General features: G+C 39.3%; 1 protein-coding gene and 1 long non-coding RNA gene across 10 annotated transcripts in view; one reads left to right on the forward strand and one right to left on the reverse strand.

The window, feature by feature from the left end:
- The window catches only part of LOC117948791, a 9901-nt gene extending 9657 nt beyond the window's left edge, over positions 1-244 (forward strand). Inside the window, exon 4 of the long non-coding RNA XR_004657560.1 lies at positions 235-244. This is a non-coding gene — a long non-coding RNA (uncharacterized LOC117948791). The remainder of the gene's footprint in view (positions 1-234) is intronic.
- The window catches only part of ppp6r3 (protein phosphatase 6, regulatory subunit 3), a 27558-nt gene extending 1627 nt beyond the window's left edge, over positions 1-25931 (reverse strand). Inside the window, exons 1-25 of one of the 9 annotated variants that reach the window (XM_034878570.1) lie at positions 25692-25931; positions 21098-21266; positions 20629-20862; positions 19649-19835; positions 19289-19426; positions 18229-18294; positions 17917-18029; positions 17542-17655; positions 16281-16407; positions 15818-15970; positions 14604-14753; positions 13982-14046; positions 13630-13745; positions 13240-13325; positions 12183-12269; positions 11707-11753; positions 8300-8354; positions 7620-7750; positions 6647-6762; positions 6113-6317; positions 5878-5975; positions 5366-5561; positions 3198-3215; positions 1156-1263; positions 141-215 (exon numbers count right to left, since the gene is read on the reverse strand). In XM_034878570.1, coding sequence (XP_034734461.1) covers positions 141-215; positions 1156-1263; positions 3198-3215; positions 5366-5561; positions 5878-5975; positions 6113-6317; positions 6647-6762; positions 7620-7750; positions 8300-8354; positions 11707-11753; positions 12183-12269; positions 13240-13325; positions 13630-13745; positions 13982-14046; positions 14604-14753; positions 15818-15970; positions 16281-16407; positions 17542-17655; positions 17917-18029; positions 18229-18294; positions 19289-19426; positions 19649-19835; positions 20629-20855 — 2678 coding nt within the window. In that variant the 5' untranslated portion in view covers positions 20856-20862; positions 21098-21266; positions 25692-25931. Of the gene's footprint in view, positions 1-140; positions 216-1155; positions 1264-3197; positions 3216-5365; positions 5562-5877; positions 5976-6112; positions 6318-6646; positions 6763-7619; positions 7751-8299; positions 8355-11706; positions 11805-12182; positions 12270-13239; positions 13326-13629; positions 13746-13981; positions 14047-14603; positions 14754-15817; positions 15971-16280; positions 16408-17541; positions 17656-17916; positions 18030-18228; positions 18295-19288; positions 19427-19648; positions 19836-20628; positions 20863-21097; positions 21267-25412; positions 25432-25691 lie in introns of those variants that run through there. The other 8 variants (XM_034878568.1, XM_034878566.1, XM_034878564.1 and 5 more) reach the window with 8 other exon arrangements.
- Positions 25932-26278: the final 347 nt, after the last annotated feature.

The raw sequence follows: 26278 nt of genomic DNA on the forward strand, positions 1-26278 counted from the left end.
AGTTTGAAATGTTAATAAAACCAGTGATTTTCTTGCTGCTGTTGAGGCACTGCTATTATTTCGAACACAACTGTAGGTGGCTAATAGAAAACCTTGAGATCCAACTCTCACACATGGTATGTAAAGGCAGTCAGACTTACTTGGCCTCCTCTATGGCTGACATTTCCTCCAGAGGACCATTGGGAAGCTCCACAGTGGACCGACACTTCTCACTGCTTACAGGAGACACATGAGGAGAGAAAAGTTCACCAAGGAGCTAGCCTCAAATCATTAACATGACTTTCGTTTTCTACCTATGATGGTACAATTTAAGTCTATTGTGTTCACATTTTTTGTTGTTTACCATAGAAGACAAGCTGCAGGAGTTGGATTGCTTTATAAGACATTCCTAATGTCATGTTAAAATAATTTTTGGTGGATGTATAGATCCGATAATTATGTTCAGAAATTGAAACAGATTTAGTTTTTAAATGGAAACAAAAATCACAAGTAGAAAAAAATCAAAACAATCAAAAGATCAATTAAAAATGGTTAATTAATGTAATGAAGGCTTTTTGATCTGCTTTTCTATTAACGCATGTGCCTTCTGACTACATTGTACCTTCCTTTACTTCCTGATTTGACATTTATGGACATTGATTGCTTTGATTTAAAGACACTTCTGCTGTGTGAAACCTAAAAAAAAATAATGAAGCCCACAGAGCAACAGATTGAGCTCTGAATAGCCAGGTGTCTGCCCACACAAAACTTTTTAAGTTGCACATTGCTTACATGTGTTTAAATTAAAGAGCAAAGAGAAACATAACAATGGACAAAAAGGTAATTATTTGAAGTATTATATTATTATTTTTTGGAGCTTTGCAATGTATCAGTTACAGGAAAATCTAATTTCCCAGAACAATTTCCAATTAGATTTCAAACTGAAAACTGTAGTTAATCTGGTGGCACATTTCCAGCTCCACACTATGGTGCTGTGTAATGAAGGCATTAAGATGCTGATAGGATGCATTCGATGAGTTGTTGCTCTAAATTCTCACAATTATGAGGAGTGTAAACTATAATTGTGTCTAACTGCTTCAGCCAATGAAAAATCCCACACGGACTGAATGATATCATGTAACGGAACATTTTGTGTGCGTTTGTGTTGTTTCTGACCCGGTTTTGGGACAGCAGGCTGCGGCTGAGCTGTTGACGCCCGTTCTCTCTGTGTCCACATACTCCACTACAGAGTATTTCTCTGAAGAAGCACTCTTCTCTTCATCACTGGAACACACACACACACACACACACACACACACACAAAGACGAAAATGTACATCAATACCATATGAAGTGATTCATACCAACCGCCTCCCCCGCAGAAACACACAGAACACAGGGAGATGTGAACAGTGATGCATGCTGAACTGACGGACGGAGCACACAGTAAAACAAAGGATGAAGGTGTTGAAATGGGCAACTGTGAACAATACATGGGAGAAGCATCAAAATGTACAGCAAATGGAGAAAGTCAACTGTTTTGATTGTTTTGCTACGATACTCGGTTTATTTTGTAGTTACAAAGCCAGCAAATCATAGGCAATCCTACCACGTGATTTGGACACTGATTAGACCAAAAATACCAGCCGTCAGTCTTGCTTTGTCTCAGAGAACCACCAATAATCTTGATGAGGCCTCAATCAAAGCAGAACACCCACAAACATCCAAATAGAATCTAATATTTGAGGTGCTTCATGGTTGTCCAGCACTTGCTTGTTGAGTACTAACAAAAATATATAGATATTTAATACTTAATTAAATTTTATAAAACTAGAAGGATTTTTAATTTGGCTGTTAGTCCTTTGACCATGAGACTGTTTTTCTCTGACATTAAATCAATTTTAAAAAGGTAATTTATTGTCGCATACATTCCTGTTCCTGTAAATTCCTGCTCTGCATTTAACCCATCCCTCAAGGGAGCCATTTACAGCGCCCGGGGACCAACTCCAGATCTGAGTCAGCAATTGTAAAACCCTAGTCCTTTTTTCACACATATCAGTATAGGCACATACGTCAACCAATAAGTACAAAATGGTAAGTAAAACTGTTTTCTGCAGGTCCAAATACACAAGAGGCCTTGCTGTATATACAGTAGTAGCTGTTCTGCTGTTGCTATGAACAACTGTAATAAGAAGATTGTTATCATAAATGAGAGGAAAGAAGGAAAATGTTTTCCATTCATATCAACTACTATGCAAAAGTAACGTTAAACATACTGTGCCAATGCCATTAAAACCATTACTGTTGTGGCCTCAGGAGTGTTCAGTCAGAACCTGATGACCAGATTTATTTCCAACTGAAACTCTCGGGCAGGGTTAACCGAAGGCACAATCACAAGTGTGCTAACTTAACATAGACTATTAACCAACTTCCGTTTACTCCAATTTAGTGCGAGGGAAGGGGAGGATAAAGCATTTGCTTACAGTGGCAAAGCCAATTTGCATTGCGTTGAATTGAACTACGGGGAACTTCGACCAGTGAAATTGAAATTCACCAACAGCAAAGCAGTGTGGGCGGCTTGGCTGTATCTTGTTGAATGAGCTAAGACGGAGGAGACGTTGATTGGAGCCGTGTCTAACCAGCCAGTATTGTTTGGTAAAGGCGATGGTCATTTACCTGCGTTCACGTATATGTGGCCGTGCCTTAATGTGTAAAAGCACTTGCTGTGCTTGTACCGTTTAGGCACCTGCCCATGTCCAACTTCATTAACTGTTTGCAAACAATCTATTAAGCAGTTACACGTTTAAATTGTGCAGCACTGATGCTGAATTTGAATCTTAACTCACAATTTAATAAATGGCTCAGGGCCAATGCAAATAAAGAGGCAGACCGTAAAAGTAAAATAAACATAAGTACTTATTAAGCAGGTTTTAACAGATACAAATCAAACTGAGAAGAGGCTGAAGCCACTTCAGAAAACTAGCCTGCACTTTCACTTGTTTGGTTTAAAATAATAAGATTAATTTTCTTTAAAGAAACTAAAAAACTGCACTTGGACAACACCTTTGGTAGAAACACATGCAGAATGGAGATAATGAAATAAACATACAAGGAGCTGAAACCAAAGAAGATCAAAATTGGGAAAGAAAAGTTGGTGGTTGACGTGACAACAAGACTACATCACGGCTGCAGGCTGATCTCTGATTGGCTGTACATACCGATACGATTTCAAAACTCTGTAGAAGACCACACCCACAACGCACAGCAAGAGAGAGAGGAGGGGAAGCTCAGGTTGTAAGTGTTGCTCAATTCATCAGACAGTTGTTATTTACTCATACAGACAGACAATATAATGCAGAATCAACAAGAGGACAGAAGGACAGAGGACAACCAACTGTAAAACCTGTGGATTAAGAACAGGTGTTTCACCATGAAAGAAATGTTAAAACGAGAACATGAAACAAGACTGGAAGGTGGCTGTAAACATTTTTAGTTTAGTAATTTGTGAAGAATGGGGGCATAGGTCAGCTTGAATTCATGTCTGTTACTATGGATTTTAACAATGACGTTTTTATGGTGGAAAAAGTATTGAAATGTTCGTACTCCCGAAAGAGAACCTGCAAAAGAACCCTCTTTTCCACTGGCCATCTCATTGTGTCTAGGTGTGTTCACTGGTTTGTGACCGGCTTGTGCATCCAAAATGACACAGAAGCAGTGCATTTAGTAGTAGTTGTAGGGCTGTAATGGTTCATGTGTCCGCGCCAAACCATCATGATACAGGTGTCACTGTCCAATGCAGATTATAATATAATGTAGGTTGATTTGTGTACACAATGTGTGCACGAGTTCCTCCCAGAAACCTTTAGCAGTAGGCCGTTCAAAGCATGTGTTGAGCACAACAAGCTGATTGGAGTACAAGTCAGTAACACTATGGCGAGCCCCAATGAAATGCCAGCGCTGGAAGTCGCGCCTGCAGGTTCCCAGTCAGCTCCCACCACAACGAAGAGAGAGTTGTGTATAAGACAGTATGTCGGCAATACTGATCTGAGGGTTTGTTCAGTTTAAATTTAACTGCTAATACATATATGTTTTGGTGCTTTTAATGTTTAACTATAGCCAAAGTGAACCTAATGTAAATACTCCTAATGCAAACACTTTATTGCCCTTTACCTTTCAGTTAGCTTTGACTTCCTATATTTTTCCTTATTATAGCTGTATTCTTATTACTTGACAATCTGCAAGACAGTTTGCTAAAAAGCTGGTGACAAACCGTCAATGCCGTTAGCATGGTGTCTAATATTACTGTTACATCGTAGAGGTCATATTGTTTCGGTTGTGCTTTCAAACACGCTGTCACACACTGCCAGAGACTGTATGCTGTGTGCTCCCGTAGAGTAAAATGAATCTAAACAAAGCGGTGTGCCAGAAATGCATTGCACCATGATGCATTTGCCTAACCTAATGTTGGAAATCCTTCTAGTGGACAGAACGTGTAACCACAACGTCATGTTGATAGTGGCAATGGCAATGTGTGTGTCTGAGAAATGTAGTAAATATTAATAATAGGCTGGATTTGGGCATTAAATATTCAAATGTAATTTGAATACTATACGTAATAATGAATGAAGAATGAAATTCAAATGCGGTTATCGAGGAAGATTGACAACTCTACCTATGACCACCACATATTAGACAGTGAAAGACTAGCACAAAATGGAAGATAAAAAAAGTAGTATAAGGGCCCTTTTTTGACTAGCTCAAGCAGAGCTCTGACAGTTTGGTTATCATGACCTAGACAAAGGCTTTGCCCGTCTGTGTGGCATCTTGGTGTTTCCTACACAGACGGAAGAAGAAAAACAAACTGGCAGAAGGTTCTTTCAAATGAGGAAGAACATAGCGAGCCGTTGGTATTGTGGTGGATATTGGGCCTTTCGATGTTGTGTTGAGAATAAATTCCTCAGAGTCAGTCAGTCAGTCTGCTGCCACTCTGGTGAGTTTGTCCACATGAGCAAACTAAAAACTTGCAGCAAATGCACAGCAACTGAGGAACGGTAACTATTTTAATGAAACACTCTCCAACCAGTAGATGTGTTTGAAAGCCCGGGGGCCCGTCTTGGATCTTGGTGTTAAATTTAACAGCGCCTCTCTAGGAACTGTGACCGAGTGATAGTGTGAGGACACTTGTAAGAAAACAGATGTGACAACACTAATGACTCACATTTGGAATAGCCATTCTGGTAAAGACACCTTAACAAGTGTATTCCAGTGTTCCCTTCTTGGGTTTTTCAAACACCAGGATGACATATTTAGCATTGAAACCGCTCGTATTGAATTCAGTCATTTAGCACAGAGCGTAGTGTTTTTTGTGTGGATGTGTTTGGCCAACCTCTTGAAGACGGCAGTCTCAGTCTTGGCGTCAACGGTGAGGCTGACCGTTTCTTTCATGGAGCCATTGATGACTGTCTCTGTGATGCTGCGCTGCTCACTAGAAGCTGTTTCCTCCTCCGCTTTAGGTCTCCCACAATCCTTTGGTGTGGTGGAGGAGGGAGAAGCCACATTGGTACCCAACCAGCCATCACAATCTGGGGAGGTGTTAAGAAAAATGTCAATAGGTGTCAGTACTGACCATGTTTAAGATCATTTAAGCTGTACCAACACTTATCAACCCATAGCTACTCTGACAGGAGCTATTTTCACTACTCCATAATTATATTTTGGGGTTGCTTAAAATTGTGGTACTGACAGATATGCAAAGTGAAATCCTGCATGTTAGCCTATGTCAAATTCCATATCAAAGTGTCCAGGTTTAGCTTGTCACAGTGGGACAGCAGGAGAGAGTTCACATGGATGTACAGAATTCCAACTGTCAATATGGACGTGCATGTGCACACATCTCACCTTCCGGCTGCATGGGAGCATTGACCCCCAGAGGATCCATCGTCTCTATGCTGGTTTCCATAGCAACAGGAGAGTTGCACCTTGGAGGGTCTTTGGGTCTGAAAAAGAGCAAATTCTACTTATGAAGCACTCGTTCAGATTGATTGCTTTTGGCTGCCGTTGTCTTTCAATGTTCTTTTGTAGCTGAAGCACTGCAGGCACAGAGACAGAAACAGAGTGTTTAAGGACATCCTACCTGACAGGGGTGAAGTTGGAGAAATCAGCCCAGCCTGTTTCAGAGTTGGCAGGGGGCGTGGAGCTCCATCCTGCCTCCGGGATGTCTTCTGTGGAAGAGGGGGACAAAGGGGAGGAGGCAGCAGGGTTGTTGGGGCTGGAGGCTGGAGCTGTGGACGTACCCGTGTCCATGGGGATGTCATCAAAATTGGCCGTCCACACAGGCCCTAAAAAATATTAAAACATGTTGCAAAATACACTGTATCAGTCAGAATTGGACATCTTGCATGAACAGATAACATATACCATAGTCATTCCATAACCCACATCATCAGCACTATAGGTAAAAACCTAAACTGAAAATAGATTTAATCATAGCTTATACATTAGCCCTAAACCCATGTCTCAAATTTAAATAATTGTAAATGATCTTAACTCGGCTAAATCTTATTATAATTCAAATCCCAGACTCTATCAGGGAAAGGTTTCTTACTTGGGTTCATTTAGTATTCTTATTTTCTTAGTGATGATATGCAGTAGTCTTGGGTACACCAACCTGTGTCAACCTCCATTCTGTCATCAGTGCTTGGGTTGGAAGCTTCAAATGGATCTCTCTTCACATCCTCCTCCTCTGAGTCTGTGCTTTCCTCACTGTCCGTGCTGCCTGAACTCCTGAGATAGACACACGGATCAAGTGTTATTTTTAACCCGCATCTGAGTTTAGGGCAGAAAAAGTTTTTCCAATGCTCAAGATAACGTCCACAACTCAAAAAGATGTTCAGTTAATTGTCATAGAGAATTCCATAAAATAGAATCTGTTCTCATTTGAGAAGCTGGATCAGAGAATTTTGACTTTTTACATCATAAGAAAATGACTCAAACCAATTATCAAAATAGTTGGGAATAAATTTAACAGTTGACAACTAATCTATTTATAATTGCGGCTCTGAGATCATCGTCTTTTCATACTGGGGAGGGCAATAAATATGAAGCTACAGAGGCCAGGTGATAAAACAGTGTCCAGTGTTGCTGGCAGGTTGTTTATTAATCAGCAGAACGGGACTACGGCAATTAACTGTTTACTGGTCTGTCTAAGAGTTCATAGTATCAAATTTGATTATAAGAGTATAAATAAATGAGTTTTCTCTGTTTCTTCCAATAGAATATTACACTATGTTTTACATACAAATTGAACACAAAAAAGTATGAACCTCAAAACATGCGCATGTGTACTAACTTGACTTTTGACCTGGCAGTTTTCAAATTTTGAAACAATTTAAACGTAGTTTGTAAAATGGAAAGATTATGACTTGTAGGTGAACACTATGACATTACAAGGATAATTATCATTAATTATCATAATTACGTGTGCATTCATTTGTTTTGCTACGTTTATGAAGACCATGTCAGTTTCATTAAATGTAGGAATTGTGAGGTCATTTTGGCTGCTCCACACTACTTTAAAGGATTGTTAAAGCTTGGTTTTGAAGATAAGGTTAGAATTAATTTGAGTGGTTTGTTTAGTTGACCTGGGGCGTCTCTGGGCCTCTGGTGCGAAGGTGACATCTTTTTCATCCCAGATATCTTCCTCGTCTGAACCGGCATCTTCAAACTGCTGGATTTTCTCCTTACAGCGTGCCTCAAACAAAGCTATATTTGCCTGGGGAAACACACACACACGGGTCGCACACTTAGAAAAAACACTTTAACTCTACAGTACATCCACACACAAACTAGGGTTGGATCCTACAGAATAGCCACTCAGCCGAGAAGCAGACATGAACATGTAAACTATCATAGCACAACAGCTTTACAGCAGGCCTCAAAACATAGCGATCTCTATGCAGATAAATTACAGCATATCCACGTATGCTTACGTTTTACACAAGTGCCCCTGTTGCGCTACGTTTTTAAAATCAGTGGAATAGTATTTGATAAAATCAAGTTGTGCTTTGATATTTGTTATATGCTTTTGGTTCAAATGTAGCTACGTTTTTCTTATCAAGAGAAACCCTCATATTCAAATATGCCGCATACTGATTTCAATTTGGTATGATCAAACTTTGTGGCATCTGCTTCTTAATTAATTTTAACAGTTATATTGGAAAATAAAAGACATGCCATATTGATAAAACCCATTTTAATTTGTTCCATGACCGCTCATTGATTGACTATGTATAAATTCAAGATTAATAATTAAAGTACTTACACTTTCATTTGTATTCAGTGAAAAATTGATGTCTGATATTCTATCAAAGGGAATACTGAAATGTTAAAGAGAACAGAGTTTAGTTAAGTTAGGGTCGTTAGGCATCCACAAATATAGCAACACACAGGCAGACAGGCTGAAACACAGAGCTCTAACACTTCACGTTAGATACTGCACGGATAACAAAAACTTATTCTCATCTAAATAACAAGCTTCAAACACAAAACGTACGACTGAAGAAACAAAGTTTATGACTTTTTTCTTTACATTCATGTATTGTGTTAACTGGTCAAAGAAAAGCAAAGAAGCCTGGTAGAAAAAAAACTGCCACCCACGAAGCAATGTTGAAAGTGGCTATACAAAATTTCCCAAATATTATTCTGTACCAAACATTTCAAATAATTCAACACAAGTCCAACATTTGGGGGACTGTTTGCCATTAACATTGATTTTTTTTAAGTGCTCTATAAATATGTTTTTTTCTGTTTTAAAATGCTCTTTGTTGATTTGATTGATTAACTGATCTTACCCAAAGTCAGATTCAAAAAACATCAACTCAAGGCTTAGGCTTGAGTTGATGGCTTAGGCACAAAGACTGGAGGCACGGGGAAACTGCTATTAATAGCTCTAGTCCTTCTAACAACTCCTCTGTCATACATACTAAAGCTGTAAAGTATATAGAACTAACAATTCTATTCATTAGCAATTAATCTGTTGAGGATTTTCTCAATTACTAGATTGATATAATAAATGATATTGTACCCTAAGGGGAATCATAGATACATACAACATAAATACATTTGTACAGGATACATAGTGTGTTATTGTGATTAGCAAGCTATGGAATTTAGTACCCCTACAGATAAAATGTTCATCCTGGTCATTATTTTTTGAACCTGCCATGTTGTAAACCTGTGTGTTATGTGAACAAGGTGGGAAGGTTTTTATTTTTCTCTCACATTTGACTGAGCTAGCAGTTTTTCAATGCTTCTAGTTTTGTGCTAAGCTATTAGGGGTGGAAATTGATTTGCACCTCACGATTCAATTCCGGTTCAGAGGCCAACAATTCGATTCTAAACCGATTATCAATGCAACAATTTTTTTAATGTAAATTTCCATGATTGGATTAAAAAATATATACATATAAATCTGAGTTTGCTAGATTTTGACATATACTGTATTTGTCACACACACGTTTTAATGAAATGTTTTGTCTACTGAAGCTTTTATTTTGTAGTCATTCCAAGCTTAAGCCCTAAACATGCACAGTGATGTTCCATGTCAGAGGCTCAGTCATGATTAAAGGTGGAGAATTGGCTTCTTAGAACATGAAACATGAGCGGGTCAGATGTAATGTGGTAACAGTTTATGTGAACAGCTTATATGTGTTTTGCCTATTATATGATTTACTTATTAGATCCCGTGTATATAAAACATTTTATTTTAATTTTCCTTTTGTCCATTTTTGTGTCTTTTTATTGCACTCTTGCCTAAACTCTAAATTGTTCATTATTCCATCCTCTTTTAGTCACTCTGTTTTATGATTTGTACACGTCTGGACACAGTAACTTTTAAATAAAATGTAATTGATATTAACTTATCAGAATTGAGCATCAAATTGTTTTAGAGAGAACCGCGATGCATCTAAGAATTGATTATTCTTCCCACCCCTATAAGCTATGCTCAAAATATCCTGGAGTCAGTGCTGGAAAGCTTTAAATTAAACTAGTTTGGAACTTCTAATCTGACTCTGGTAAAAATGCTTGGTTTTCTTTGAAATCCAAACTGTCAGACTAATGCTTTTAACAAGCACTGTCAGAAGTTCAGGGCAACAACAGTAGCTTTAATATTTCCACAATTACAATAAACAACACTACAATAGGTGATCAAGCCCAAGTCAGATTAAGAATAAACATTAAGTCCTATCCAGATATGAAACCAACAATGTCCATGCATCAGTTTATACCAGCCTACAAACCCCACACACTGGAATTTCACCATCAAACCACTCCATTACCAAACCTCACTTCAAGAGTTTAAATGGCACATATTTACTACAAGGACAGTCATTGCATCCCATATTCCTTTTAATCAATCACGCTTTACCTTCCAACTTGTGCATTCATGACAACTGGCAAGTATCTGACCTGTATACAATGTGTTTTTAAAGCACAGCAGGGGTACAGTGATGTCAAGAGTACATTTGTTGAGGCCTAGGATAAGTCTAGTCCTCTCCTCGTTGACCCTTAAAGGCCAGTCAGATATGTTCCAGGCATCTTGACTGCACAAATGGGAAGACCACCAGACAGACCTTAGCCTTAACTAGAATGGGAGCATTATCAGGTACACCAATACAACAGTTCAATAAATTCCACACCCCAACTTCACAATAATTGCCCTTCATTTCACCCTTACATGAAAAAGTATCATGCAGAACTCACGAAATTCAAGATCACACATAATGTTGCTGTGTTCAATATACCATTTCTGCCTTGTGCCGTTTACTACTTATTACAAGTAGTTTCTATCAAGTGGATGTCTTTTAGTAGTATAGAACTTCTAGACTTCCCATCTTTAGGAATTCATCCATGCATCTTAATCTATTGGAGATCTACTGTAACTTTTTTTGTAAAGCCATCTAAAGTTACAGTAAATACTGTCAGGACTTGAGGAATAGATGCTGAACGTTTGGATTGGTGTTTTGCTTATTTTACCCTGCCCAATGTCATTTTGCAAAGTCTGATAATGCTAAACCCAAGATGTATGTGAAAAAAAATAATCTACTTCAAGCCACAATCTGCTTAACGTAAAGCAGATAATTTAATTAATTGATCAACTAATAGCCATTTCCCACTGCCCACAACCGTTGCAGAAGTTTATACCCCCAAAACCAGCTTGCCCTAAGTAATATAGAAAGGGACAGCACACGACAACACCAAAGCTGGATACTACGGTTTCATTTCTTTAAGCCACATTTTGAATTTATTATGGCAGCCATTTCAAAAAGGAAATAAGCCACATCTTGGAGGTATTGGTTTAAATGCTTGAGCAAAACTTTTTTTGTAACATACAAAGTGTTTACTTAGGCAATAGCTCTCACTGTCATTAATCTGATTTCTGTACCAAAATGCAATTATAACTTCAGCTATCAAAATTATGCTGAACGGCATTTAACAAGAAAACTTGGAAAAGGAATCAAACAATATTCTTTTGCTACGAAATGTTATTACAATGGGGCAGAGAATAAAGAACTTTAAAATATTTTCTTTTTAAAGTGACATGCAAATTGCTGTTATTAAATGAATGATTTAATCCACCAACTTTGAAATGTTTTAAGTGCCCTGTCCCTTCATTGTTACACAGTAATATTTAGACAGCAAGTCCATTCATGCAGGATGAGTACTCACTCCACAACATCGTCCTGATCAGCAAACTCTTCGTCATTGAAGCCGAACTGCTCAATAAAATTGGACGTCATTTGTTGCATCTGATAATCAGAAAAGGCCTGGCAAAACCCAGGACCAACGATAATGATATAGTCTTGGCTCTACACAAAGCTGGTCATTACTTGCAGTACAGAAAATTACAAACGCATATACTAAATTGTAAAAACAAGAATGTATAACATGAAGGCTCGACAGGTTAATAGCTAATAAAAAGCACAAACATGCATTTACAGTCAGATGCCAAAATGCTTTAAAATTAGTTAAAGTAAATAGACAATATCCTATTTGAAGTAGCTGTAAAGTTTCCTAAATAACATTAGTAGTTAAGTCAATTAATTCAAAGCGTGGTCAAGAGATGTTCCTGTAGATTGTTACTGCGCATGACCCATAGTCACAAGATTATTTTAGGTTAAGGGCCTGTTGTGTTTAGGTCTTACTTGTTGTAGAGAGGAGTCCTGGTGAAAGCCACTGTCTTTAAAATCCACTTCATCGTCGCTGGAGGAATGGATGTGGTGTGTGTTCACCTAAAGCAAAATTAATTTGATCAAAAAAAGGGTTGGCCTTAGAGAAGAAAAGTATTATGACCTCATTAGTGTGCATCCACACTTCTGAGCGGGCATTGCTATCGTAACATTGCTTAATAAAATAAATCAGTCTTGAGTTGGTATTTGGTTTTGCTGTGCATACTGTCTTAATCGGTATAAATTCAAACTTGAGACATGGATAACAGACCTAAAAGGAAATTTAAAAAAATAAATTTACCTGACCTTTGGTTTTAATTCCAATGGGGATAAAGCAACATTTATGCACAGAATCTGGGAGTGTGACAAAATGAATAGATTCTGGAGGGAGGTGATCAATTAAAGTATTGCGCAACATATGTCCATGGAGAGAAATCTGGAAGCCATTTAACCGATTCATAAAGAAAGAGAGACGTAGGGGATACCTCAAAATCAATTTATTGGTGAATCCCAGAAGGGGAACAGACTGACATGTCTTGGAGGGTGAAAAAAAGGGGTAATTTTTGTTTTTTTACCATTTATCTGTACATTCACTACGGTCGTATAATTTGCTATTTGTTTTTAGCTCTTACAGTAAAACAAATGGGAATTTGTTGTGTGCTGTGACGGGGGAGCGACTTGTTAGGCAAAATTTGTAATGTATTGTGTGAGTGTAATGAAAAATCAATACCAAAATTGTTTCTTCCACTGGAAGTGATGTAATGTAGCCCCATTGTGTTTTTTCACCAACAGGTCATATGGTAATTACGAGGCAATTTGGCCTTGTGTGCTCTGATTAATTTTGTATGTAGTTAAGACACCAGTCGTAATTTGTTTGAATGAAAACTGAACTTCTTGCATTTGCTCCTGGTGCACACCGCCCTTCACCGGACTGTGAGAGCCTCATGGAGGTAAATCTAGACCGCTGTTTTTTGACTCAGGATTTAGAGTACAGCCCCTCTAAAGCTTGACGTCAGTGTTGATGTTCACTTACCAGGTCAATAGTGTTTCTCTTGTTTGTGTCAGACAGCTGCCCAGAAATAAAGGTCTCCCATTTGTCTCTGTCCTCTGCTGGGAGCTCTGTGTCACACACACAGACAAACACTACTTATACACGCCATCTTCTTATGCTGTACATTTAACAAACTGTTAAAGAATGGTGCTCTCAAGTTCACTTCAGATGCCACGAGTAAACTTGATAAACACAAATAGGCTAAGCACAGAGTTAAGATATGGCACAGGAAGATTTCCTTCCAGTTACTACTTACCCCCAAATAACAAAATAAAGAGCTAATGGTCTCAAACTGTAAGTCAAAGATAAAGCTTATTGCAAGACAGATGACAGCAGAGATTCAGGAGCCCTCAGACAGAAGTGAGGCCTTACCAGAGATGAGCTGTTGTATCTGTGGTCCATTGGGGCCTTTGTCACAGTTATGAACTATAGAGTTGGCTATTCTGGTGAGGTGACCCATGTAGCCTCGTCGCCGACCACCTTCTGCCCTAAAACACACACAAACAATACAATTATAAGGACATTACTTTGACCACTAAAGCCAAGCATTACGCTCTTAACTAATCGGAAAAATTACTAGTAATGATCATATTAAAGATGCAAAGGACTTTTATTTTCTATTGTCTATTATTTTTCTACTACAGCAAATTACAACTTAATGAGTTATTGTTACAACCTAACAAAGTTATTTATGGTCTCATTTGCAGCAGAGCAGAATACTCACTGTTCTTTCTCATTAGAGCTCCAGGCTTCTACGATTCTCTGTATAAACTGGCACTTTTGAAACAGCTGGTGGAGGAAAATACAATGAAATTAAATACAACCAATTCAGCATGCTCACAATGTAGTGCATACGGTTGTTGTTTCTGCGCTGACGCACTCAAAAAGTAATAAACTACATTATTGGTAAGCCTTCACTTATTGTGTATCTGGTGCATAATGACTTGTGTCTTTCTCAGGGAAACTGTGTAGTTACAGTACAATATCCAGTCCAAGAAAAGGTAAAAAACAGATTATGCCAGAGATTACTTGTGGAAATGTGATGCAGTATTTACCTGGTCACATAAAGGTTACAGTAATCACCACTGCATTTGTCTAACTTAACAATAAAAACAACTCAGTAATCCATTGGCTTCAATCAGGAAATAACAGCATTACCAACATTACTGTGTTTACACCGAAAGTTAAGCTGGAACACCTTAAGCTTCATCCTCGCAATTTACAAATATAAAGACAGCTTTAGCTATAGTCCAAGAAGTAAAAGCTTACATAGACCTAATCAATTATATCACATAAGGCAATATATAAGAACTACTGTACGTAACTCTTTAGTACTCTAATCTTACATGTTTGATGAGGATGCTCTCCCTCGCATTTTCCTGCTCTGTGTCTGGGTTGATGTCAGTGGGGGCCGGGGGCATAGCCAGAATCATGGCTGTGCAGATCTCCACTTGAATGTGAAGGAAGTTGTTCCAGATGTATTTGAAATACATATCCTGTGGAGCAAAACAAAATACTTATAAAAAAGAAATGATAGTGAATGGTTTGGATAATCTAATACTGATACTATGCTTTAACAAATTACCAAAGAAAAAATTCAGTCATTTCTCTCTTCCCATCAGTAACAAGTAACACTTTACACAAGTGATTTGTTCCCGCTATAAGTAGTCAGAGTGACAGACAAACTATTCAGTGTAGCTCTGTTTTAAATACAAAACAAAATGTCAATTATAAAACTCTATAAAACAGAGTGCATGTAAAACCACAGTAAGTAAGGCAGGTAAATGTCTAACCGGGAAACTGCTGTGCAAGATCAAATAGATGTAGTTACATTAACTAATGTTCATTTTTACATCCAGAAGTCCAGAGTTCCATCACACTGATTCTTTGTGTGGTTGCCCCATGCACACTGTTGTAAAGCTGTTTTCCCGGTTTAACATTAGCATAAATTACACCCAACTCATTAAAACGGCCATGAGAGTGCACACAGAAGGCTGTAAACTTTTTCCATTTTCATCTCATCTGATCAATTCAATACACACAGTGCTGTCAAAACTGGCAAACACGTCATTCAATTGTCCCATAAGGTAAGACATAATATATGAATATAATATGGTTGGTGCTTGAATGACAACTAAGCTCCTAAGCACGCTAGTTTACTAGCCAGCCAGCAAACCAGCCACTAAATTAGTAAAATTTATCTTGTCGATTTTACACGCTCTCAAAGTTTGTTTGGCTCATTTTCTGTAACCAGCGTAGCATGTTGGGCGATATTAACAGACTAAAATAAGCCAACTAGCCATTTAGGTTATAGTTCCTCTTGTTTCCCTATTCCTTTTGGACTGGTGTTATTTGAGAGATGGTTGGGTGTGGTTAAGCTGTGTGTGATTTCACTGCCAGAAGCTGTAGTTTTTGTTGTTGTTGTTGAGATCTGCATTCATTGAACGCAGCACAGAGAGACCTTTCCAAACACATTTGACCGACCGACCCCACACCCACGCAAAATCTTGTCAGAGACCATCTTTTTAGGGAATAAATACCCAAAACAGCTACTACTCACTAGTATGACTCCCAGTGTGTTGAGGTTAATGAGTTCTGTGTTGATGCTGTGTGTGTTGCTCTGCAACAGGCTGGCAACCAGTCTGACCACATTGAGCCTGGTGTTGCCCACAGGAGGGTCCAGCACCCCCCACGTTGTCTTCATCACATTTGCCTGTTGGTGGAAAATAAACACTGCTCAATATAAACACAACCAACTGGGACACATCCATACTAATTACTGAATACTTATAGTATGTGGTAGAAGACTATTTGTCACATACTGATTCTGTGACTGGACCATCTGTCATCTTCAGCTGCTTTCTAAGAAAGGTTTTAAACATACCAATTCAAACTAAACTGAAAACAGCTGATAATGGGTTGGCCTAATAGGATTAAATTGTCCCATGCAGACTGACACCTTGTAACTTTAATCTACAAGTTGTTATTTTAAAACTGCTTACTGCTGTCTGTGTGGTTTCTACCTTTGGGGGTTCCAGTAGCAGCTGGTGAAAGTCTTTGAGTCGGGGTCTCACAGCCTCCAGGATGCTGTGGTTGACGGAGAATGAAGGGTGGGACATTCCAGGGGGGCAGTCCATATGGCCCTCAAACCTGCAACATAAAAAGTCATAACCTGATAAATCGGCTCCCCGAACACAATGGAGTAGTGCCAAGTCTTTTGGAACATTTACAGCAATAAAATGTGAACTTGTATTTACTAGTTCATTACTGTTTGGTGGTGATGTGAACACATGCCACATAACTGCCTATTCAGGTTAAATGTGATGGTTCTGGTCATCACTCCAATAAGGGAGAGTGTTACATTTTTGCCTCCATTGTGTTCCCTACTACATTGGTTTTTATCTGAACTGTGATAGGTTTGCGTTCCTAGACCCGGTGCTAATATGTCACCGCACCATCTACCAGACAGAACGCAGTGGTAACGCAGATTTCGGTGCCACCTAAATATCTGCATTGCCGTTGGTGGGGGAAAAAAGCATCACTGCATGTGACGCTAGTTGACACTACACTTGGCCACAGGTAAAGTTAGCCTACCGTTACCGCTAGCAGCTGGATTAAACAGTTAAAATGATGACAGCTAAATAGTGTTAAGGGTGACTGTATCTCACTGGAGAGGATTCCAACAGCGAGAAAATAAGCTTTTTCTTTAAACTCACCTCGCCATCTGCGTGGTACATTCAAAGTTATTATAAAATACCCCTTTTTCATCTAGTAGTAGTTTTTTTCCGTTTCCTTGTAAAGTAAGTTATCATTAAATTTTTTTATAAATCCATTCATTTTGACCTTACGGCCTTAGCAATAAACAAGCCGCTCTTAAACGTTGCCAACTGTCTTTTGTGCTCCTTTTTTAAGCACCGGTATGAAAAAACAAACAAAAGAAACCCAAACCCAACCCTAGTTACGTGACAGCTTGATGTCATGCTTTTGGCTGCAGGGGCCACAACGGTTTTTTTCCAGCATTCCCTGCGGACCCTAGCGATGCAACCTAAACACATTACCCACATTCAAATGAATAGGACTGGCGTTTTGCAACCTGCATTGTGGCCTTAGGCTTGTTAACAACCCGTTTTGACCATCTGACTGTTTATGCTTCTATCAGACTTTGTTGTAGCGTTGTTGTTGAGTTCCCATTCTCCAACACTCTTTTTGTTTACTATATATATATATATATACACCCAATGTCAAAATCAAAATATTAAGAGTGGCAGGGGCCACAGGACGTACGCTGGTCTCCTTGTCTCAAACAATGTGAGGAGGATCTGGATAACACTGACAATTGCTGATTCATTCTTCTCCTTGTCAAAGATATTTGACAGCAGCTGCTCCACCGTCTCCTGCCTGAAGAGGACAGACATGAAGATGAAGGGAAAGCAGGCTGCATAGTCACTTGTCAGGTTTGTAGGACATAGTCTGTTTTCTATAGCTATTGTTAGAATAAATGTATTATTACACACTGTATAAAATAAATTGAACAAAAGCAAAAACAAATGGTAAGCAAATAAAGGCTAACTGGCTAACTAATAACTGATATACATGAAAATCATGGGTACAGTAACTAGAACCTATGGAATACTTAAAGTGAAAAAAATGCATTCCTACTTTTCAAGTGTGGCCAGAAGTGGGTCGGGCTCTGAGGAGCCCTGGACCTGGAACATCTGGTCTCTACTCAGTCTGATGATCTCACACAGTGACTGGGAAGCATTGGAGTGTCTCTGGGTAAAAAAATGTGAGAAAAAAAGACAAGAAACCATAAATGTGGTTTTTCATCTGATTTCACTTGAAACTTAGCATATTTAATCATCCAATCAAAGTCGTAATATTCCAGAACAAATAAAAAATTAGTATTCATCTTGATGAATAATAATGTAAAATGAACTCTATACATAGTGATGCTCGATGGAAGAAACTCACATCCTCATCTTGAGATGGTTGTACCATGTCCACCAGTCTCTGAATCACCTTCTCCTCATTCAGCCACTGAAAGAGGATAGAAAGCAGAGATGGTCAGGAGAGACAAAAACCTCTAATTTGGGAGTAAAAAGGTTTACCAATTCAAAATTGCCTACAAAACAACATTTATTTGACTTTTCTGGCTTATACAGAAGGAAATAAGAAGGAATACACTTTTACACATGTACATTTTTGAGTGTTTAGTCCTCTGCTGCCCAAAATCCATGATGCCAAACCATCTTCAGAGAGCAGCAAACAATAACTTAGTTTTGAATTACCCAACAAATGCATAATGCAAACTTGAGTGCATGCAAATAGTTAAAGTTGTGTGAGATATTCATGTTGCATTGTACAGTGATGCTAGCCATGCAAAACCAGCCAAAATAATGCAACCTCAGCTGTTGTAACGTAATAACATGTAAGAAAACATCTATTGAGACTTGACTAACTCAGCCAAACTAGGTGGTTAAATAAAGCGTGGCTTTGTAACCAGGAAATGTCTTTCTCCCTAAAATTGTTTTTAGAAACACTTTAAGATTGATGGTTTAAGAAACGCTTTAAACCATTTTCTAAAAAAGTTAAGACCAGTAGCAAAGACAAATTAAATCTTAACTAGGCTTGGGTGATCACTTATATTTTTAAATGTTCCAATTGTGGTTGGTGGAGATGGCCTATATGTCTGCTAGAAACCGGTCTGACAGGATGGCTATACTGAACACCAGCTTGGCTGCCCTGCCTCCTGTTTGGCTGGCGTGCAGTGGTAAGAGTATTGCCTCATTTCCGGATGACATCACTTCTGTGCTGCTGTCTTGCTTCTGTCGCTTAACAGTTATTTTTGTCATATTCTTTATTACAGGAGCTAATAAGCCGCATTACATTTAAACCTACACTAGTTCACTCAAGCACCTTTGTTGCCAATCCAAGTTGTTTACGTTATGTTAGTCCAATTTAAATCTTGATAAGTGAACAGATGTGAGATGTCATTTTCAGCACAGCTGAGAAAGTGTTAGGTGCTACCTACGTTGAGTACGTCCTGTCGTAGCTGTTGTGGTTCGATACAGGTAAGCATTCTGAGCAACAGGTCCATGATGGCAGATGTCCCAATGTGTTTGATCATCAAGTCTACAAAGTCCTCCTGCTTCCGCAGAAACTCTACTATCTATAAACACAGACAAGCAAACCATACACACTTTAAATAGGATAAACTGCCTTGTTTAGGTCCCAACTATCCTGGTAGAGTGGAAAAGACTAAATAAACATTCAGAGCATGTGACCTGAATAATGTTCATTATTGCATTTTTGTATAGTTTATGGACAAATCATATCAGATGACAACTTGCATTGCATTCTCAGATAAAACACCCCGTTCTCACCAACTTACCTGTTCAGGCTTGCGTCCTATAAGAATGGACAGCACCTTGGAGAAGAAGCTGGCCAGGAGTGGGTTGAGAGGCGGCTCATTCTGGAGGAAGCCATACAGTTTCATCAGCAGTTTTTCATCTTCTCCCAGTCTGTCATTGATCTGGCCCACATCTGATGTAAGCAGCTCACATGATATGTTGGGATACCTAAAAGAACAAAAGATGCTCCTTAGATTCTTCCAACTCAACGATTACAATACTGGGACAGACATTCTGTGATGCCAAACACAGAAAACAGAGAAAAAAAGAGATAGCAAAGTTGTTGTAAAATTAGTTAAAAGTGAACAATAAAACAACAAGCTAGAGCTTCTCAACACACGGTGGCTTTATCTGTTGTCAACGTTGCCGGTAAAGTGAATGGCGTAAAACATTGGCTTAAACCTTAGCCCAACAACATCTGTTGCAGCCCGAGTGCAGCCCGTCTAGTAGCTGAGCAGGCTGACAGCTGAGAGGGCGACTCGGCAGTTGGCTAACTTGTTGCTCTCTCTACTAATATAAGTTGCTCTGTTTTAGGCAACAAAATTTCCATGCAGGCTGAAACCGTGCCGTTTTATCAGGATGAAGTTATAAACAGAAGGACACTCCGCTAGCTGCTAGGCTAATGTGCCATGGTAAACACTGCAGCTGTAACAATAATTTGTCTACCTCAGCTGAGAATGGAGCAATGTCTTTGCCTTCCCTACTGTGTATTTTATGTGTCATTGGAACATTGTCCTCCCCAACTCGCCAAAAGTCAGATTTGCTCTGTATTTTGATACGTTTTGTTTAGAAAACCTTGAATCCATGTAAGACACAATGTCATCAGATACAAGTCATTAAACAAAGTCTCATATTGAGACTGCTAATTGTGTCATTAACACAGCAGAGAGAGACTTAGATTAGACAGGTGTAAAAGTAACCATTGTTCATTTTGATCCTTATTTGCACCCTTTTCTCTTACTTGTATTTAACTTTTTCCTCAACATCAGTACTGGGTTCCAGTGTGATGAAGGTGACCAGGTCCTCCATGCACTGTGGTTTCAGCAGGAAGTCAACCAGTTTGTGGTTCTGGGCCTTGCATTCCTGCAGGACATCGTCCTCATCCATCACCTCTGTCAGCGTCACATCCTCCTTCTCCAACAGTGTGTCAATGTGGGATGTGGTGTGGAGGTCAAATTTCCAAAACATCTTGGCTGTAAAAGATTTGTACAAACGTCACCAACAACATATTAGAGGTTATTAGAATATATTAGATGCCTGTAATTGTGAAAAAGACCATCACTTTGTTTGGTTCTTATCGGACACCCTTCAGTGGACACATATTCACTACTAACCAGTCAGTTATTGGTACAAGGGTAGCGACACGGTGCATCCATTTCTTCAGTAATATTTAACTAAGGGATCATTTGACAGCTCTTTTTTCTGCCTACCTGTGAGTGTTAGAGTCCAGACGGCGGAGCTCAGGTTAAAAAGAGGTGTGTTCTAGTCTTTGGGAGTTGTGGCCCATTCCAGGCTAGCCAGCTGGACAAACAGGCAGGCAGACAGCGGTGATGGACAGACTGACAAACAGCACACATACAGCAGTTCAACAGCACACACCTGTGAGGCAAGAAACAGATGGCAACATGTTGTCATAGGAATTTTCCACTTCTTTCCATGTGGATATTATAGGTATTTTAATTATTACTTGTAGTTTCAAAGGGCACAAATCTCACATATCCATGTAATCGCAGTTTTCTGTTTCTACGGTTCCACAATGCCCAGTACTCCTTGTAAACTGAATCAGAGATACAGCTAGTACTGTTACAATACACAATGAACAATTTATGGCCGCTTAATAACGGCCCTGGGAAGCATGAAAATCCCTTCTTAAGGCCGAGTTCCAACCCCTCTGAAACCTGCATGGGAAATAAACTGATTTCACTGCATAAGAAATGTTCGGTCTTCTAGACTGTTGGGACCTGTTGCCTTTTGGAGAAAAGGTTTTAGTTAGTGTTCTTACAGTGTAATACAGCACTATGCACTTCTGTTTGCATTAACAATAAATAACTTAATTTTAAGATAATACTAACACACTCCAGTAAGGGTTAATAATTAATCAAATATTAATCTTGAAGACGATTTTGGCTTCCCATAATTAAAGAAACATGATCTACTGACCTATTGACGTTTAAAGTGTGTGCTCAATTTATAGAAAACTTTGTTGCATGGCAAGTCAAGTGCTTCCTAAAGTAGCAGCCAGCCACCAGGTGGCGATGGCGATATCACGCCTCTGCACGCCACCCTTATTGTTGCAGCTACAGTCCAGAGTCGAGAGCAGACGGGCAGAGCGCTAGTACCTTTTTGTTCCAATTTATTTATATATTTTGTTTCCTGGAGATGCTCAATGAAGGACCACTCTTATTTTAATGCGAAGATTTGTAGATTAACAGGAATGTAGCACAACCTGGAAGTGAAAGCAGTGCTCGGTCTAATTAACTGTAAAAGTGCAAAAAAAATTCGCTAAAAATCAATCAATAATCGTGTTAAATAATCGGGATCTCAATACTGATCAAAATAATTGGGATTTTTATTTTGGCCGTGCAGTCAGCAAAAATCATGATTGAAATTAATATTAAATTAATTGTGCAGCCTAAGTCACAGTTAAAAGGAGACCTGTGTTGCTTTTAGGTATTTTCTCTCACATCTATGTTACAATGTTAAATGTTAATATTAAAGATTTCACTGTGTTGATTGCTGTTTTTTTTCTACTCTCGGGCCAGAGGACCATCATACCGCACCGGTTTTCTATATCTGGTCATCTGCTACGGGCCTGCAACTGCAGTGTTTACATTACATACAGTGGGGAGAACAGGTATTTGATACACTGCTGATTTTGCAGGTTTTCGTACTAACAAATTATGTAGAGGTCTGTAATTTTTATCTTAGGTACACTTTAACTGTGAGACAGAATCAAAAACAAAAATCCAGAAAATCACATTGCGTGATTTTTAAATAATTTGCATTTCATAACATGACATAACTATTTGATCACCTACCAACCAGTAAGAATTGCGCCTCTCACAGACCTGTTAGTTTTTCTTTAAGAAGCCCTCCTGTTCTCCACTCATTACCTGTATTAACTGCAACTGTTTGAACACGTTACTTGTATAAAAGACACTTGTCCACGCAAGCAATCAAACAGACTCCAACCTCTCCACAATGGCCAAGACAAGAGAGCTGTGAAAGGACATCAGGGATAAAATTATAGACCTGCACAAGTCTCCCTCAGTCTGGGGCTCCATGCAACATGTCACCTCGTGGGGCATCAGTGATCATGAGGAATGTGAGGGATAAGCCTAGAACTACACGGCAGGACCTGGTCAATGACCTGATGAGAGCTGGGACCACAGTCTCAAAGAAAGCCATTAGTAACGCACTATGCCGTAATGAATTAAAAGGTCCCTCTGCTCAAGCCAACGCATGTCCATGCCCATCTGAAGTTTGCCAATGACCATCTGGATGATCCAGAGGAGGAATGGGAGAAGGTCATGTAGGCTGATGAGACAAAAATAGAGCTTTTTGTTGTTGTTGTCTAAGCTCCACTTGTCGTGTTTGAGGGAAGAAGGATGGGTACAACCACAAGAACACCATACCAACCGTGAAGCATGGAGTTGGAAACATGATTCTTTGGGGTTGCTTTTCTGCAAAAGGGGACAGGACCACTCCACCGTATTGAGGGGAGGATGGAGGGGGCCATGTATCGCGAGATCCTTCCCTCAGTAAGAGCATTGAAGATGGGTCATGGCTGGGTCTTCCAGCATGACAACGACCTGAAACACTGCAAGGGCAACAAATGAGTGGCTCCGTAAGAAGCCTCTCAAGGTCCTGGAGCCCCGAAACCTGAAGGATCTGGAGATGGTCTGTATGGAGGAGTGGGCCAAAATCCCTGCTGCAGTGTGCACAAACCTGGTCAAGAACTACAGGAAACATATGATCTCTGTAATTGCAAACAAAGGTTTCTGTACCAAATATTAAGCTCTGCTTTTCTGATGTATCAAATACTTATGTCAGGCAATAAAATGCAAATTAGATTAAAATCATACAATGAGATTTTCTGGATTTTTGTTTTAGATTCCATCTCTCACAGTTGAAGTGTACCTATGATAAAAATTACAGACCTACATGCTTTGTAAGTAGGAAAATCAGTAGTGGATCAAATACTTGATCTCCCCACTTTACACCGCTACATGCTAACGTCAGGGAAACCGGTTATCTTGGTTGCAGATGTTAATTTCTTAAATGTCGTAGTACATTCTTGCTGGAAAATTGCCCAGGTGTGTAGTTTTTGGTTAAGTTACCTTTTATTGGTGATCTACAAAAGTGTTTTTTGAACAATGAAACATGTTCTAGTAGAAACACAAAATACAAGTTTGAGCCTGAAAACAAGCGTAATAGGGTTCCTTAAAGCTTCTCCAGACAATACACTAAGCAGATTCCTTAATTAGAGTTTGGGATTAAGTGAATTCCAGTTAACACAGCTAGATTTCTACTAGAGAAACCTGTTTTTTGGCATTATTAATCCGGTTACTTGTGGGACCTTTTAAAATGGTAAAATCTTGTAAATAAGAGCATATGTAATGCTGTAGGATGAAAAATTGTTATTCAAAGCTTTATCCAAATTATTACAATCCCAATTTTGACTACAACTCAAACCATGATTCATTGGTCTAAACCTCTTTTTTTTTCAGTTCAGTTTTTAAATTCATACATTCACCCTGCAAGAAAAACCTGGTCTCGCTACTCATTAGCTGATCCCACAGTGGCCCAGCAGCCCAAATGCACTTACAAATGAGAATAGAAAAATCATGTTACTGGTCAGCTGTCGGTACATTTATTATTCTCTGATTTTACGCCTCTGTGTGTCAATTACTTTAGCAACAACTGTCCACAAGTCCTGCAACTGTAAAATACATCCATAATCGTACAAACTCTGGGCTCTCTAACGTTAAAACAATGAATTAAATGCATCCCTTTAACATTAGTCCCTTAATACAACAAATAACAGACTTATACCAAAAAAGTCCAAAGCAATAAAAGACTAGGCAACGTCTGGACAACAAACGTCTACAGTTATAACACAGTGCCTGTTGGGATACCTCTGTGCACCAGAGCCAAACCAAATCGATTCTAGACACTGACTAATTAACGTTAACAGTATAGCTAGATACATTTGACTTTTTAGTTCCCCTGCGCGCATGCCCAAATAGAAAAACAGCGCTGGCCTTCCTTGAATCAACAGAGTTGCTACAGCCTTGTTATATAGTCTCTAATTAACCAACCGAGTGAACCAGTTGAAGAATACAGCAGTAACCGCAAATTATGACACTATTTACACTATTTTCCAACAGGATGGTCCTGTTGTATACAGTTATTTCACAAATCAACGTCAGAAAAAGCTTTCGTTCCGATTTCTAAATATGGTTTGAACGCAAGGGAAACTAGATCTGATCATTTAAGGTGTTACATGACTTTTATAGCTAGCTAGCTAACACGTTAAGATACCATAACGTTATTTGCGTGTTGCTGTCGAAACACTAGCTACGTTTACAGTAACGTCAGTGCATTTACATACCAGGGCCCAAAACAGACGCAACAGACTCGCACCGGCTCAGGCAAACTGGCTAGGGTCACTAGCTAGCTACCGTTAGCTATGTTAGCTAACCTGGCCACCTAAAATCAGGAACGAACTGACGTTAACGTTACCTCGAGTCGACCGGTTTTAATCAGTGGGCTATGGGGCTATCAGGGACTAGCTAACTGCTAATGCTAACTAGCTGACGCTATGGTTTCACGGTAGAATGTTAACGTTACCCCTTTCATAGCTAAAGGTACACCAAGAGTGTCTGACAGGATAGTGTTAAGATGGCCAAGTATGTCTCTTGCTAGCCAGCTAACGTTAGCCGGCTGTGCAAAGACTGCTGGCTAACGTTAATCGTCTCTTCAGCACCAACCAAGTGCATACGGGCTACCAAGTGTACCTACCGATAGACAGCGGTAAACGGCGAGTCTCCAGCATGTAGCTTATCTTGCCATTAGCCCCAGGCCTTAACAAAACGAACACTGAAAAAACACAAAATTCCGTAAAGGAAAATAAAGCTTTTAAAACTGATTCTGACAGGCGCGAAAAGGTAGACCATCGGAGGGCACTTTTCAAGATGGCGGTTCCGTCAACTTCAGCCGGCGACCCCTTCCCCCACTACAGCTACAGCGTCTGTCACTCACACTGTCACAGCAACCCTATTGGTTGTAATCCCCACGCTCAAACCAGGCCTTGAGGTTTGATTGGCTACAGAGCGTGTCACTTGGCTTCGTCATTTCGTTGAAGTACATGTACCCTGTGGCACAGAAGAGCGGAGTTTATTCAGTATTATCAACTCTATATGTGTAGTCGAACGCATGTGGCCACAGAAAAATAAAGAACAACAATATATTTCAAGTAAGGATTTACAAAATAATTTTGGGTAAAATTCTGGTAATATAAAACGGTAACCCCGCTTGCACGTTTGCTTGGCATGACAAAACGAACATACTCTCCCAGTACGAACACGCCCGTGGCTCGCCGAGAAACG

The sequence above is a fragment of the Etheostoma cragini genome, chromosome 8 (assembly GCF_013103735.1).
Source record: "Etheostoma cragini isolate CJK2018 chromosome 8, CSU_Ecrag_1.0, whole genome shotgun sequence".
In the NCBI taxonomy this organism is placed as follows: domain Eukaryota; kingdom Metazoa; phylum Chordata; class Actinopteri; order Perciformes; family Percidae; genus Etheostoma; species Etheostoma cragini.